Source organism: Lepidochelys kempii, chromosome 7 (assembly GCF_965140285.1).
Source record: "Lepidochelys kempii isolate rLepKem1 chromosome 7, rLepKem1.hap1, whole genome shotgun sequence".
NCBI lineage: Eukaryota > Metazoa > Chordata > Testudines > Cheloniidae > Lepidochelys > Lepidochelys kempii.
This window is the reverse complement of record NC_136386.1, coordinates 82278949-82295421: the sequence shown is the minus strand read 5'-3', so window position 1 is coordinate 82295421 and position 16473 is coordinate 82278949. Positions and strand designations below refer to the sequence as shown.

Below are 16473 nucleotides of genomic sequence, written 5' to 3'. Positions count from 1 at the left end.
CTACTTATAAGTAAACAATCTAACCTCTCAATATTTGACATTTTTATTTATTCATCATTTGTTCACTTATGGCGCTATGCACACATCAGATGAGATTTTCAGACGTGCTCAGCACTGGCTGAACTCTGGTCCCACAGAAGTCAATAATGATCTCAGTGGGAGCAGAGCTGGGCCAATGCTGAGCACTTGTGAAAATCCCACTTGTACATATTAAATAATAATCCAGATGATTCATTACAAAGATACCTGTGCAATGAAATATTTGTAAGATCAGATCAACATAAAGGATTTTATAATATTTAATTAAAAGTAAGAAAAGTGATTTTATTGTATTGCTTCTAAAGTTGTGTGTACCAGCCTTGCTTTACATAGTTTCTCTCTATTATTTAATTGAAGGAGAGGAAAAAATACTGTGTTTTTCCATTAAAGATAGATGACGCAATGATTAGGGAGGTTGAGCTCAAGTAATATCAAAAAATACAAAAACTATAAAAGACAGTAAAAAACTAGAGTACTTACTGCTTGAAGAAGGCATATATTGTCCCTTAAAGAAGCCAATACACCCACAAATGATACAAGAAACATTACAATGCCCAAGAGTATTAAAATAATTGCTGGGGCTAGAAAGGCACTTTCAAGGGTTTTATACTTCTGTCTTTCAACTTCTGCATAAATTCCAACAGCAAGAACAAGTGCTCCTATCAACTGCAATGAAAAAAAGAAAAGCAGGTGTTATTGTTTTTTCAAATAATATTTACCTTAAATACAGAGATGTTATTTGATGAATTGTATTAAATTTGTTTTTGTCACTTCTTGTCATATACAAATATTGTCACTAATTGCTTTGGAATGAATTACAAATCGTTTACTTCTACAATTACCAAGCACTAGGTTAAGGAAAAAAATTAAAAGTACTGGCTTCTAAATTTAACTTGTATAATGTTCTCTTTGTACAGACCCCAACATTAAAGTACACGGCAAGCAAATAAGTTCAAAGTGACCCTGTACATAGTTAATCATTTGCACACCACTTCATGCCAAAAAATTTTTTAAGAAAAGTTGATTAAAAAAGTTTACTATAGATACTGGACCTATAGATACTCCACTGACATCAGTAACCAAACTCCCACTGACTTCTACAGTGCATGCTCAGGCTCAATACAAAGAAGGATTTTCTAGGACAGCCAGGACTAATATTTGGTTAAGCATCATCCAGTTTCAATTATCTTTCAGTGCAAAGGCTACTTCTCATTTTCCACTTAATCGGATAAATCTTGGCCACCTCTGACAAACAATACTGTTTTGGGAGCCAGTCTCATAGCTCCACATTTTGACAAGAACAGTCACATAGGCACTTTTCCACTTAGCAAAACTCTGCATAAGATGTACACGGGCTTAGTCCATGTTCAAGTTTTACCAACCTGCCTTTTTTCCTTCCCTCCTCCAACAGAATTTGAAGAGAGAATTTTATGTTCCTGGTAGACCAGATCTTCCTGCTTCTATGTCAGTATTGCAAAAAAAGTCTATATATTACTTCATGTTAAACAGAGGATGAGCAACAGTTCTAGAGGACTTCACATTTCTTTCAAACATTTTCCCTGGCACATTTAATATAGTGGATTTTCTTAGCTATCCCAAAATAAAATTTGGGATTAGACAGTCAAAAACAGGAGAAAGTTTTATTATAGTTGGAAAGAGTCAAACTTAAGTATCTTTAAACTACAGGCATGACTGTTACTCTAATAATTCAATTTTGCCAAGATGAGCAATTTTCCATCATAAATGAAAGCTTTCAGGAAAAAAATATTAGACTTGTTATTCTGCTCTTGTATGGCTATTTCAACCTGCCAATTCAAATTCTCTACAATTCAGTCCACAAGATGATTGCATTTGGACTCATATTAGCTATGGACACATGTATTTGGTCACAGCTTCTATTACTCTTGTTAGGCTATGCCTACACTAGCACTTTTGTCAGTAAAACTTTTGTCAGCCAGGGGTGTGAAAAACCACTCCCCTGACAGACATAAGTGCCTTTTGTGGACAGCGCTATGTCGGAGGGAGGCGATCTTCCTCCAACATAGCTACTGCCAGACATTGGGGGTGGTTTAATTATGCCAACGGGAGAGCTCTCTCTAACTGGCAAAGAGCGGCTATGCAGGAGACCTTACCGCGGTGCAGCTTCTGTGCTCGCGGTAAAGTCTGTAGCGTAGACATAGCCAGTAATACTATGCAACTTCCAAGAGCTTTGCAAGTTCTTGATCCTTTTGCTGCCATAGCAAATTTCACCCACACAACACTTCTATAGATGGTGTACTTGATATTAGTGTCTTTTTCTCTTTGTGCATTAACACTAATCGCTGTCTCGTTGAATTCAACCATTAAATAACTAAATAAGACTGAATTCAGGCTAACACCCTTCCTTCAATTCAGAATGCCTTTTGTATAAGGGAGATTATGAATCACAGAAGAGAAAAGACAGACAGCGCTTATTCAACTTTACTATTTACATTACAAGCCCTTTTCTACTGTACCTATTTTTAACTGGTTTTACATCTTTAAAAGGCTGATCTCTAATGTTAGTTTAGCTTTTAAAAAGCAAAATGTTTTGAATTATCAGTTATAAATTATATTATTTATCATAACAATTCATATTTCTCTAGCTGGTATGAAACTTAGGAACATTGGCAAACAACCCAAAGAATCTTCAATAAACCTTATAATAGCAATTGTGTAATAGTAGATTTGTAAAGTCCACTAATTTTAAAAGAATTATTATGTAATGTAGCATTTTAATCTTATTCTAAAAATGTTGATACTGAATAATGCTTTGCAGTTTACAAAGAACTCTGAGATGGGGAAAATAGTTTGCTAAAAGCCAATAACAGAACACACAAATGGATTAGTCCTGTGCTTATTTAAAATCTGTCTCTCATCAGTGGAATACTATTGTATATGATTTTTCAAGTTCACTCCTTAAACAGTTTGTTTTATCAAAAATCTTGAGTACCAACTTAATGGATAAATTGCAGGCTTTTCGGCTATTACAGCATGTATATTAATATAACTGATAAATGTCTAGAGAATACCTTTTTGTGATAAAATATATACATCTGGGTTTAGCTAGCCTTACAGCCCTATATTCCTTACTTGGCTTAAAGTTTTATATTAATTTGTGTGTTAGATCTTCCTATCCAAGACCGTAAAAATAAATATGCAGTGAAATGATTTGCAATAAAAAGTTAAAAACGTGCCCTTTGAAGAATAGATACACTCACTATTAAGCCAATAAAGTTCCTAGTGTTACTGCCCAGAAACAGAACGACTTTTTCTGTTACACGCTGCTGCTGTTGTACAGGTCTAAATCTGAATTTGATTAAATCAGCACCTTCAGATCTGTCATGATTTCAAATGCCTGCTTTACACTCTGCTATATCAAAGCCTCTTACAGCCACCACAGTTAGGACTGTGTCAGTTTTTCCATTACAAACTCCAACTTTCAGGAACTTAAATCTCAACAATAAAATCTACTCCAGAGTGAAATCTGGTATACAATGTTTCTTGTTTGGAATTAATTTGTTTAAAAAGAAAATAAGAAATCTGTCCACAATAATCTCTTGAAATGTATACATTGTAAGAGCTGAAAAACAAGTTTCAGGTGTATGTTTGCACTCTGATAGCTTAGAAATTGTAAACGTTACAACCCTTTACTATACACTGTTCAAGCTCCCTACTACTGCAGATAATTTAAACCTACTATAGACTTGCAGTTACACCAAGTGTACTCTGCTAGGAAAGGTACAGTTGGTAGAACTTACTGCGCACTACGGTAAGCAACTGCACTCAAGACACTAAAGTACAATATACGGTGTTTAAGATGTCCTCAACTGTCAGCATTTGTAGCCAAACCATCAAGATTTGAGGATTTGATTTGTCTAGTAGCTGAAATACTTGTCCAGCAAGTATATATCTTATAGAGAGGGCATGTATGGTGGTGGGGATATAAAGTCAGAGTTAAGTTTCTTTGTGGAAACTTACATTTGAATTCCCAGGTTTTCAGAAGTTTGTTATTTTAACACTAAAAAATTCTGTTGAAAGATTTGTCCCTTGAGTTATTGATCCATATTTGCAAACCTAACCACATCTTCTTAAAGACTTTTGTCTGGAAGTAGGAACATATGCTCCACACACAAATTTTGCATATCTGGTGATGATACCTAACTAATAAACTGCAGGGCCATATGACAAAATGCACTTTTGTCCACTTAATCCTGCACTCTGCCCATCCATCTCCTCCAAGACTACTTTAGATATTCCAAATTTAGGAGCAGTTTCAGTTATTTTCCTCTATTAAATCAACATACCACAACTATGTCTCCTTTCTTCCCATTCCCCAAAAGATTACACTGGCCTGCCTGAGAAGCAGAACGGACACTATTCAGTGTTGGAAAAATGACAGGTTTAAGATGTGATATCTCATGACTCATCAAGACTTGAAATGCAAACTATAGGGATAGTCCGAGCTTCCCAACAGGACATGCAGCAAGAACTTCTACTTCTGGAAGGCTCCAACATTTCGCACTTCAAAATAGTGGCACTTGACAGGTAGACAGTTACAAAACTTGGTGCCAATAAAATTTATAAAAATTCACTAGAATATTTCTAAAATAGTTATTCTACAAAACAATACATATAGAAATGTGGGAGGTATAAAGCATTTATTGGCACTCATTTGTAGCTTTGCTATTCAGGAGTAATGCAACCTTCCCACAATCATGCTAATAAAACATTTATACTATACCATCATGCAATACACACATATTCCATACTGTATAAAGGCTTTCTTTTAGCAGAGGGAATTCCTAAAGAAAGAATAGATACTTTATTATAATCCTTGTGCATGTGGGTTATGTTTATATTTACTTGTACATTTTTAAAACATGAAATTTTTTTAAATCCTACATTAAAAAGTATGAAGTTGACAATATAGTTACCCCTCTGCCCAGCAATACCATTACTTGAATAAACTTGTCCTCGTGTGCACTTCTCTTACACACAGTTGGAATAATTTTTTGTAAAATGTGCATAATAAACCAGCTTTATTACTGTACTCATTATTTCTATTGGCAAACCATTAAAAAACAAAAACTCACAGCCTAGATGGCTAAAAAACCCAGCATCATTGCTTTGCCTCAACCAAGAGGCAACAGTTTGGGAAAGAACTTTAACCCCTCCCAACTTACCCTTTTCGGCCAGTGTTGATTCTTCTCCTCCTTCCAGATGCTGCAGAAATCCAAACCACACATAGACTATGTCTACACTACCAATTTGTGTCAACAAAATGACACCCAAAAGTCGACATAATAAAAATCGCAATTTCATGTTCACACTTGCTCCCTCTGTCAGCAGATCGCGTCCACAGTGGGGGCACCATCATCGACAGTGTGAGCACTGGGCCACAACTGAGGATGCCAAATTCAGGAAAAACTGATGAGAAATAGGGTAGACACACCCCCAGACTGATGGCTAATCCCCCATAGGATATACCAAACTAGAAACGAAAGTAAACTTCTGTTTCACCAAACTGGCTAACAAGAAGTCATAAAAGCATTTCCTTAGACATTCCAGTTCTTATATCACCACTAAAAACACTGGATTTAAAGGTGAGTGGTTCTTTACAACCAGTCTCATCAAATAAAAGGACCAGCCACACACCCAGGTCACTATATAGCCCAGATCTTACCCAAAAATCATGCTGATGCCAATCCTTTAGTATCTAAAATCTAAAGGTTAATTCATAAAAAGAAAGAAAGAAAGGTGAGAGTTAAAAGTAGTTAAAGGAATCAAATACATACAATAATTGCAAAGTTCTTGGTTCAGGCTCATAGCAGTGATGGAATAAACTGCTGGCTTACGTCAAGTCTCTGGCTGCTTTCAGATCATTGGAAGGTCCTCAATTCCTTGGTTAGAATGCTTCCATTAATGTAAGTTCATAGTCCAGAGGCTGGAGCAGAAAAGAGGCAAAACGGAGGTGTTTCCAGAGCCTTTGATATCTTCTGCCATGTGGAGAGAATCCCATAGTTCTTACTGTGGAAAAGTACAATAAGAAGATGGTGGTTGGAGTCACATGGACAAGTCACATGTCCATGCATTTCACTTAGTCATTGCAGGAAATTCCACTAAGTGTAATAGGCATCTCCCATGGTTCATTGTCAGTTAAATGTTCTTTTGATGGGCCACTCAATTTGAATAGTACCTCCAAGATGTGCTGGCTAACTACCTTGTGGATGTTCCCTGAGGAGCAAACCTTTGAAATCCAGGTATAGAGTCAGTACTTATAACTTCAAATACAAAAACGATACATGCATACAAATGGTAAAATCATAACCAGCAAATCACTGCAGATCACAGCGCATTTTGGGACAGGGCTAAATGTCCCATGATGCGTTGCTTTCTGTCCCAGCACTCCAGGGTCTTCTGGCTTTTTTTTGCTGCATTTTTGAAACGGCCCTTCTTTGCTGTGCATCCTGACATCTTTGTGAGAAGGGATGGATCCTGCCCTGTTCGCCTATGCTCTGTTAACTGTCATGAAGACTTCGCGGATGGCAGTGGAGTTCATCGTGAAGTTCTTAACTGAGGAAGACTCGCAGGCACCCAACATTCTGCGTGATATGGATAGGAGCAACTTTAGATTGCTTTTGGCATTCATAGAGCAAGTGCATAGGGTAGATCGTCGCTTCTGGGCTCGGGAAGCAAGCACTGAATGGTGGGATCATATTGTCATGCAGATATGGGATGAGGAGCAATGACTACAGAACTTTCGGATGCAGAAAGCCACCTTCCTGGAACTGTGTGCAGAGCTCACTCCAGATCTGCGGCACAAGGACACCAGAATGAAAGCTGCCCTCTCGGTAGAGAAGCACGTGGCAATCACTGTGTGGAAGCTGGTGACTTCATACTGCTTCCGGTCGGTTGAGAATCAGTTTCGAGTGGGGAAGTCGATGGTTGGCGCTGCATTAATGCAAGTGTGCAGGGCAATAAATCGCGTCCTGGACTGTGATTCTTGGAAATGTGCATGAAATAGCGGGTGGCTTTGCAGAAATGGGTTTCCCTAAGGGTGGAGCGGTGATAGATGGCACACATATTCCCATTTTGGCACCACACCACCTTGCGACAGAATATGTTAATAGGAAGGGGTACTTCTCCATGGTGTTACAAGCACTTGTGGGTGTTTCATTGACATTAATGCAGGGTGCTCTGGAACGGTGCATGACGCTTGCATCTTCAGGAACACTGGCCTGTACAGAAAGCTTCAAGCGGGCACTTTCTTTCCAAACCAGAAGATTACAGTGGGGGATGCTGAAATGCCCATAGAGATCCTGGGGGATCCTGCATATCCCTTACAGCCATGGCTCATAAAACCTTACATGGGACACCTGGACAGCAGTAAGGATTGGTTCAACAGGCTTAGTAGGTGCCGGATGACAGCTGATTGTGTCTGTGGCGGATTAAAGACACACTGGTGATGCCTTTATGGCAGATTAGACCTCACTGAGGATAATATTCTCATGGTCATAGCCATGTGCTGTATGTTGCATAATCTCTGTGAAGCTAAGGGTGAAAGGTTTGCTCAGGGGTAGAGTGTTGAGGCAGACTGCTTGGCTGCTTGATTTTGAGCAGCCAGATACCAGGGCTGTCAGAGGAGCCCAGAGTGGGGTTATTTGAATCAGGGAGGCTTTGAGGCAGCACTTTGACAATGCACACCAGTAACACATCTCTGTCAGAGGTGCTTCAATGTTACATTACATATAGTTTTCTAGGGGGCAACGGTGACATTTGGGGCCTTATATTCCAGTAAGGAAGTGATTAAACTGCCAGTTCATGTATTGGTAGAGCCTGCTATCTCAATTTGTAGGAAACAAATAAAGATGATTTACCATTATAAAACTTGGCTTTTATTGCACAAGAATCAGCACACACAAACCCATAGATGCTTGGTGGGAAAGGAGGAACCAGAGAAGGACACACTTTCACAACTGTGTGTAGGTCCAGCTATCATTGTGAAAGTTGTCGAAGGGGGTGGAGTGAAGGGAAAATCGAGAAGTCCCAGAGAGTGGAAAAGATTGTGTGGGCGGAGTTTGGGGAGGCATGGAAAAGAGTTCTGAATGTTCTGCAGTGGAGGTGGAGCACTGGTCTGCTCAGTCTGCAGCATTATTAAGGACTTCAGCATCTGCATTTGCTCCTCCATTACTTTAATCATCCGCTCAGTTCTGTCCTTAACAAATGGGTGATTCTCTTTTCTGTCCTGCCGTTCGGCTTCCCAGTACTCCTTGTGTTCCCTTTTTTCTGCATTGGAGCACTGCAGGACCTCCCAGAACATGTCTTCTTTGCTGCATCTTGGGCGCTTTCTTGCGTGGTGGAGATGCTCGGCTGGGGTGCATGGGGTGTTCCTGAAGGCCACATCTGGCGAAGCACAGGAGACAATGCATAAAAGCGGGATTGTTAAATTCACACACAGCATTGAAACATTTTGGTTAAATATACCTTTTGCAACATTGCCATCACTTTTTTACTGACCCTAGCCAGGCACACATCTCTGCGAACAGCCAAAGTATGGTGAGTGTTGGCTGGGGTGGGCGGGAGTGCTCCACATGGGGAAAAGAGCACACACTCTTTGCAAGGTTCATGGTGCAGCATTCTAGGGACAAATTCTAAAATTCTCCCACACTTTTCACAGGCGGGGATCATTCTAGCAGACATGTCACTAAGGGTAAGCAGGGAAATGAGGGTACATCTACTCCATGCTCATGGCTTTTGCCCTGCTCCCTATGCTACTCGCCTGTCTGCCGCTTTGGTCCCTGCAAAAGTGGTTGCCGAATGGCGCAGGAAAGTTTCCTACAATGGAGGAAGGAACAAAGCAGCTCTGCCAAGGAACCTTCAGCAGAGGATTACCGAGTACCTCCAGGAAACTTTCCTGGAGATCTCTCTGGAGGATTCTCGTGAGATCTCAGCGTGCATCAACACCTGGTTCCACTATACTGATTAGCTACACAAGGAAATGTCCAGCTCACAGAAACACAGCCAGCCTCCCACATTACTATATCCTGAACCCACCTCCGGATTACACAAGCCACAGCCACTTACCAGGTGTCTCATCTTCTGCTTCTTGCTCCCTGGAGAGCGACCGCTGAGACTGGCTAGACACCACTGGAGAGGAGAACAGTTCCTGGCTGCCTGCCCCACCGGGCAACCCTGCCAGGAGGTGCACATCCTCGTCTAACTCCACCTCTTCATCAATAACTTCGTCCTCCAGGTTAGGTCCTCTTTCCGCTGCCTACAGGCCTGCCAAAGTATCCATGGGGCTCTTAGCAATGGAGTTGAGGTTGCCACTGAGGATAGCATCCAGCTCCTTATAGAAGAGGCAGGTCTTAGGTGAAACATCTGAGCGATGGTTTGCCTCCCTCGCCTTATGTTATTCCTACCTCAACTCCTTGATCTTCACTCTGCACTGCAGCATGTCCCGATCATAGCCCTTTTTGCACAAGCCTCAAGAAATCTGCCCACAGGTATCCCAATTCCTACGGCTCAAGCACAGCTGGGACTGCACAACCTCCTCTCCCCATATACTGAGCAGATCCAACAGCTCCGCAGTGGTCCAAGCAGGAGAGCGTTTGGTGCGATAACTCGCAAAGGTCACCTGGGAAGATGTGATGAGACTTCTCCATGCCGAGCCAGCAGGAAATGGAATTTCAAAAATTCTCGGGGCTTCTAAGAGGGATGGGAGGATGGTTGTTTTCCTGGCTGCAGGGCAGTGGAGTTCAAACTGCTGACCACAGCGGTCAGGATGGGCTTTGTGGGACACCTCCTGGCGGCCAATTAAAGTGATGAAATCAAGCCTGGTGTCTACACTGGCACTTTGTCGACAAAAATGTAGAGGAAAAAGACATAACTCTCTCATGAGGATGGATGAATTTTGTCACCAAATCTGGGCATTTTTCCCGACAAAAGTCACCTCGCAGTGTGTATGCACTCACTGTTTTGGTCGACAAAGGGCAGTTTTGGCAACAAAACTTGGTGGTGTAGACAAGGCTGTAGATAAAATAGACTTATGTATATTTTGCATCCTGTCCCTTCACAACTGAATTTAAATTTGGCAAATCATATTTTATTCACACCAGAAGTGATTTGGCCTTGTTTGTATTAACTGGATATGTATCACCAAAGGATAGGGACATCCTCTGTATTTTTCTGTGTGTGGGAAAGAGTGGAGTCACTTTCCCAAGTGGAAGAAAAAGTAGTTTTTTAACTACTAGTCCCAGCACTAAATTTACTATTTAATTCACATATAAAAGTTTAAGTGTGTCAAGTAATTCTGTGACTATCAGCACTAGTTATTTTCATCTTGAAACCTTGGAGGGGGAAATGGGTTTTATTTAAAACATAATTATGGATAGAACCTCTGGAAAAACAGCTTTTTGAAACTGTATCAGTGACTAAGATCTTGTCTGCATTAAGGTTGTATTGGTGTTTGACATGAATTTCAAAACTCAATTACAGTCTAACAGTGTTGTAAAATGCTTTATGTTCTCATCACACCCACTATTGTTACAAACCTTACTACAGGCCAACCTAGGATGCAGGCCTTGGGGGAGAAGAGAATTGATAATGTTATTATGGCTAGCATAACATAAATACCTCTTCACATTGGAGAGATAAATTATGCTACTACCTGATTAGCTGGAAGTGTTGGAAATCAATTGTCTAGAAAAGTCAGCAGTTTTTGAAGAGAGTTCTAGATGCACAGTTGAAACCATAGCAGTGACAGGACCTTGCAACAAATGTATTCATTCTGACAGTCTAAACAAGTTTTTTCAGACTACTTTTATTCTTCTTTGTGCATCTTCAATAACGTTGACAGGAGCAAAAATTAGTTTAATCAAACAGATGTGTCTCAGAAAATCTGTAAAATGCGCATGTCGCAAGCAACAGGATTAGATTTTGAGAGACCCATTTGCTTGATCAAACCCACAAATTAAGAAAAAAAAGTCTTACAATTTACAAATTTCATACTTACTCTTTAATTAAATGCTCCAGCCCTGACCCATTATTGCAAAAAATCATTAATGTTAAGAGTTAAAAAATATTACGAGAACAGTAATTCTGGCAATTACCAGGAGAAAGAAGGGGTAAAGGTAGCTTTATATAACCTTTGCCTCAATTGTATGCTGAGACTTCCAGCAGGTGATTTGACCCCTATTGCAGGTTAGCAAAACTCTGACACCAGAGGAATTTCCAGTTGCCCCAGTAGGCCAGCTTTCTGGCTGCTTTGCAAGTGTACTTAAGAGGGTACTGCCCACAGAAACTAATGGAAGTAAATGGGAGGTGAATGTGCTAAGCACAAAACAAAATATAACCCTAACAAAAGGGAAAGTATAGAGCAGTTAAGTACAGTGAATAAAGGTTTAAGCAAGTGAGTATAACATACTGAAATTCCTTCACAAGTTAAAACGGTTGTTCACTATATAGAACAAAACTCTACTCTCGCCGAAGTCAATGGGATTGTGTCAGCATAACAGAAAAAAGAATTCAGCCTTAGGTACTTATTACACATTTGGACAAGTAAGGAGATCTGTTTCACTTGACTGGGAGAATGCAGAATTTAGAGGGAAAACAAGCCTGCGACATATTTCAAACAATACATCATATGTTAAAGCTGTGAAAGAAGACAATTATACTAACAAAGGAAGCCCTCTGCAAGAATAAATGCCATCAGCCCCCATCCTTTCCTCCTCCAACAGCTCTTTCATTGTGGCCTCTGTCCCACTTTCAAGTTGCAAACTGCCTTCTTAATATATTAATGAGTTAAGAATTTAGATATAAATAAGGTTAAAATAAATAAAATGAAAGGACCACTAAAATATAGATGCCTTGGGAATTCTATATGTGCAGGTCTGTTATTTATCGTTTTTTCTTCTTTTCGTTTTTGCAACATTTACAGTCATTTTGTTGAGGGTGGGGTGGCATGGTAAAACCTGCCTGGACTCTGTGCTGAGGTGACAAGGAGTTATTTAAAGGAAGATACAATGTGTATAAACTTTTCTCCATTAACATAGAAATTTAAATTCCGTCTCTTCAGGATTGATTTGAAAACTATATGTTTGCAAACTCCATTCACATAAGCTAATCTTAGTTCACCCGAACATTATTATGAACTAACATTTCTAATTACCAAAACATTCTATCTAATTTCCTTTTAACAACTATTCCATGGTGTTAGACTGTACCTTATGTATTTTGATATATGATAGGAGGAACAAGTTTAGCATATTTTCCTAGTTGAAAATCCAGGGGGGAGGGAGCGAAGAATTACAAATAAAGACTAAGTTTCTTAAGGTGTTTGAAAGCTACTATGGTCTGGACAGGTACTCAGTGATATCAGAGTTGACTTTTCTGTTACTAAGTGGTGTGTTATGCCACACCAGAACAAGCTTACCATGCCAAATGAAAGAGCAGACAAGTAAATGAGGTACAAGTGTGCTTGCTTACAGAAAAAAAGATAATGTGGTGTTTAAGAATAGAAGGCATACTTGTGTATAAATCAATTTATTAGAAACCCTTTGAACACAGAACAAAATCAGTAAAATGTTATTAGTAGGACAAGTATTCTAATGTGGAAAGGCTATAATTATTGTTGCCCTGACCTTTTTTTTGCAGAAGGTTCTACTTATGGAATGGTTGCTGGAGTGAAACTAGGAGTCCAAGGAGGAGAAAAGGTTAATTTTCTATTAAAAACAGAAAAAATAATAAAATGAAAAAGGCTAAAAGATACCTAATACCCAAAAAAGTCTGAACTAAAGGCAATGTGCTTTATGTTCTGATTTTCAGTCATTCGTCAAATTGTAGTTTTTCTTCAAAACAAAACCTAAAAGGATACTACACTATTAAGACTCAGAAACTCAAGGTAACATGTTCTCCCAACTCACGCTTTAAAAACAAAAAGCCTTACTTTAAACATCTATCCCTACTAGGGAAAAATTATCAGATCTTCAAAACAAGAAATGCAGTAGTCTTGAATTTGGAGCTTTTTGAAGACAAAGACAGAAACAAATCTCATCTAGGAATCTGAAATGTCAACATATGTGACAGTTCCCAGCACAGAAAACAGTCTGTCAGATTCTACTGTAAATACAGAACTTCATACCCTGAAAATGGAAATTTGCTAATTTTTTTTTTTTTTGCTAAATGAGTGTCACCACTGGTCATTGTTTTCAAACTCAGGATGCATACCAAAGGTGAAGTTGCCATTTTTGAGAAGGACAGACATGTAAGTCAGATTTGGGCTGTAACACCCTGGATGATGTCTCTTTCAACAGAAACTCTATTAGACTAGTTTCAGAGTAGCAGCCGTGTTAGTCTATATCCGCAAAAAGAAAAGGAGTACTTGTGGCACCTTCGAGACTAACAAATTTATTTGAGCATAAGCTTTCGTGAGTTACAGCTCACTTCATCGGATCCACTGCATGCATCCGATGAAGTGAGCTGTAGCTCATGAAAGCTTATGCTCAGATAAATTTGTTAGTCTCGAAGGTGCCACAAGTCCTCCTTTTCTTTCTATTAGACTACTTTCTCTTCACCTAACAAGCCTGAACAATTTTCTTCAGCACTATGAGAGCCGGTCTGCTGCTTTGCACAATAGTATAAATACCACACAGCGGAGAGTTTGTACTATCTTTCCTATGAAAATCAGTAAAAGACATCAAACAACATTGCACGTTCCTCTTTTAAAAGCACAGAACAGAGCAGGTGAAATATCACTGAACAGCCCACAAGCCTAAAATTGAAATCATCCTACATTAATCAGACACAAAACAACTGGTTCTCTAGCGGCTGAAGCCTTTCCCCCTCTTAGCTTTCTCACTCCCATCTGAGTGTGATAAAGCAATGTTTTGTTGTCAGCGTACACAACTGATTTTCATGCTACCTGCCACACCCTTCCACCTCTGGAAGTCGCTAAGTGCCAAAACCAGTTGATTATCACGCAGTGACAACCACAAAACTGCACCCCAGAGGCTTCCTTCTAGGGCACGCGGTGCATTGACGCCAGAGATCTCATTCAGGGACAGAATTCTTCCATGTGCCCATCCACTGAGCCCTGCCCAAGGGGGAAACGGTCCTGGCCTTCTCACGCACTTCACCGGGTGCGCCCGGCCGGGAACCCACATCCACGCTGAGGAGGACTCGAGAGTCCGCCCCCACCCCCGGCCCCAAAAAACCCCAACACAACAACTCTGCCCCGCGGAGTGCGCGGGCAGCTCTCGCCCTTGAGGGGGGTATTTGCTGGTGTGACACACGGGCGCACTGCCAGGGCCGGAGAAGCGGTGCCTCCCCCCCCCCCAGCACACACCCGGCCTGGGGGCGCTGGGCTCCAGGACCGCACCGACCGCGGCGCCAGCTCGCCTCAGCGCAGCATCTCCAGGCGGGCGCTGTTCCCCGGCCCCCGGGCAGGGCGGTGACCGTAGCCCCCCCGCGCAGCCGGCTCGCAGCGGGGATCGGGGCCTCTCCTCGGCCGCCCCCCGCGCAGCCCGCGCTCACCCAGAAGAGCGTCGAGTAGGTGATGAGGGTGAACTTGAGGCAGAGGTAGGAGAAGCGCGCACAGTAGCGGATGTTCTCGGAGTCCCCGGCCGCCATCCTGCTCCCCGGCCCGGCCCGCTTCCTGCTTCTCCCGCCGCCACCTGCAGCGCAGCCCGCGAGCGGCACCCAGCCGGCGGCGGAGTCTCGCAGCCGCGGGCAGCACCACTGGGTGGCAGCGGCGCGGGAGCTGTCGCTCAGCTGGGGGCGGGGGACGACCCGGGGGGGGATGAGCGAGGGCCGCGGAGTTGGGGGGCGGCGGGTGTCGCTTGGCGGGGAGAATGCAGAATGTAGAGGGGACAGAAGCCTGCCCCGTACTTCAAACCATCCATCCTACATGCAAGCTGGGAAAGCAAACGATTCGACCAGACAAGTCGGGCTCCCAGGGCTCTGACCACGGAGCCTTTCTGCTCCTAGTTGAGGAGTTACAGCTCGAGTCCTTCAAGAACTTAAAGATTCTAAGTCAGGCTGTGTCTTCAGTCATGACCTGGAGTTTGACAGCATCCCTTCCCTGCCAAAGGAGTACAAATTTACACTGCCTTTAATTTCTTTGTGGCCCTGTTAGGAACATAATTATGACCACACTGGGTGTGTGGGGTTCCCTCACAGAGAGCCCCTTGGGACTGTCACCTGACCTGCAGAAAATGACCTCTGATCCTGTTTTCCCTGCCAGCTTGGGACTTCAGAGCCCTTTCTCCTGGAGCCAGACAGGGCCAGCCTGCTACAAACACAGACCAAGGGTCTGGACCAGGGCCCCCAAAGCTGCAGGCTTTAAATGAAAACAGTTTAGCAGGTTACCTGCCTCCAGCTCCCAGACACCCAGCTCCCAATGGGATCCAAACCCCAAATAAATCCATTTTACTCTGTATAAAGCTTATACAGGTAAATTCATAAATTGTCCATCATCTACAATGCTGACAGAGAGATAGGCACAGCTGTTTGCTCCCCTGGGTATTAATCACTTACTCTGGGTTTATTAAATAGCAAAAGTGATTGTATTAAGTATAAAACCTAGGATTTAAGTGGTTTCAAGTAATAATAGACAGAACAAAGTAAGTCATCAAACAAAATAAAAAAAACATGCAAGTCTAAGCCTAATACATTAAGAAACTGATTACAGGTAATATCTCACCCTCAGAGATGTTCCAATAAGCTACTTTCATAGACTAGACTCCTTCCTAGTCTGAACCCAATTCTTTCCCCTGGTACAGTCCTTGTTAGTTCCAGCAGACATCTTAGATGGTAAGCAGGGGATTTCTCATGACTGGCCTCCTTTTGTCCTGTTCCACCCTCTTTTATAGCTTTAGCACCAGGCAGGAATCTTTTGTCTTCCTGGGTCCCCACCCCTCCAAAATGGAAAAGTATCAGATTTAAGATGGATTCCAGTATCATGTGACATGGCCACATGTCCTGTGGGACCCCAGCCTCTATTCTTCCTGGGTTGGCCCACACATACACAGGAAGGTTTGCACATAAACAGAGCCATTCACTAAAAAGAAAAGGAGTACTTGTGGCACCTTAGAGACTAACCAATTTATCTGGGCATAAACTTCCGTGAGCTACAGCTCACTTCAGAAGATGCATACTGTAGAAAATACAGAAGATATTTTTATACACACAGACCATGAAAAAATGGGTGTTTATCACTACAAAAGGTTTTCTCTCCTCCCACCCCACTCTCCTGCTGGTGATAGCTTATCTAAAGTGATCACTCTCCTTACAATGTGTATGATAATCAAGGTGGGCCATTTCCAGCACAAATCCAGGGTTTAACAAGAACGTCTGAGAAACAGCAGGGGGGGGGGGAGGAATAAACAAGGGGAAATAGGCTTGAATAGAGATTGG

The 16473-nt window shown here is 41.7% G+C and overlaps 1 protein-coding gene across 1 annotated transcript in view; it reads right to left on the bottom strand.

The window, feature by feature from the left end:
- The window catches only part of TSPAN15 (tetraspanin 15), a 38220-nt gene extending 23427 nt beyond the window's left edge, over positions 1-14793 (bottom strand). Inside the window, exons 1-2 of the mRNA XM_073353513.2 lie at positions 14593-14793; positions 520-705 (exon numbers count right to left, since the gene is read on the bottom strand). Of these exons, the coding sequence (XP_073209614.1) occupies positions 520-705; positions 14593-14688 (282 nt within the window). The 5' untranslated portion in view covers positions 14689-14793. The remainder of the gene's footprint in view (positions 1-519; positions 706-14592) is intronic.
- Between the last annotated feature and the right edge of the window lie 1680 nt (positions 14794-16473).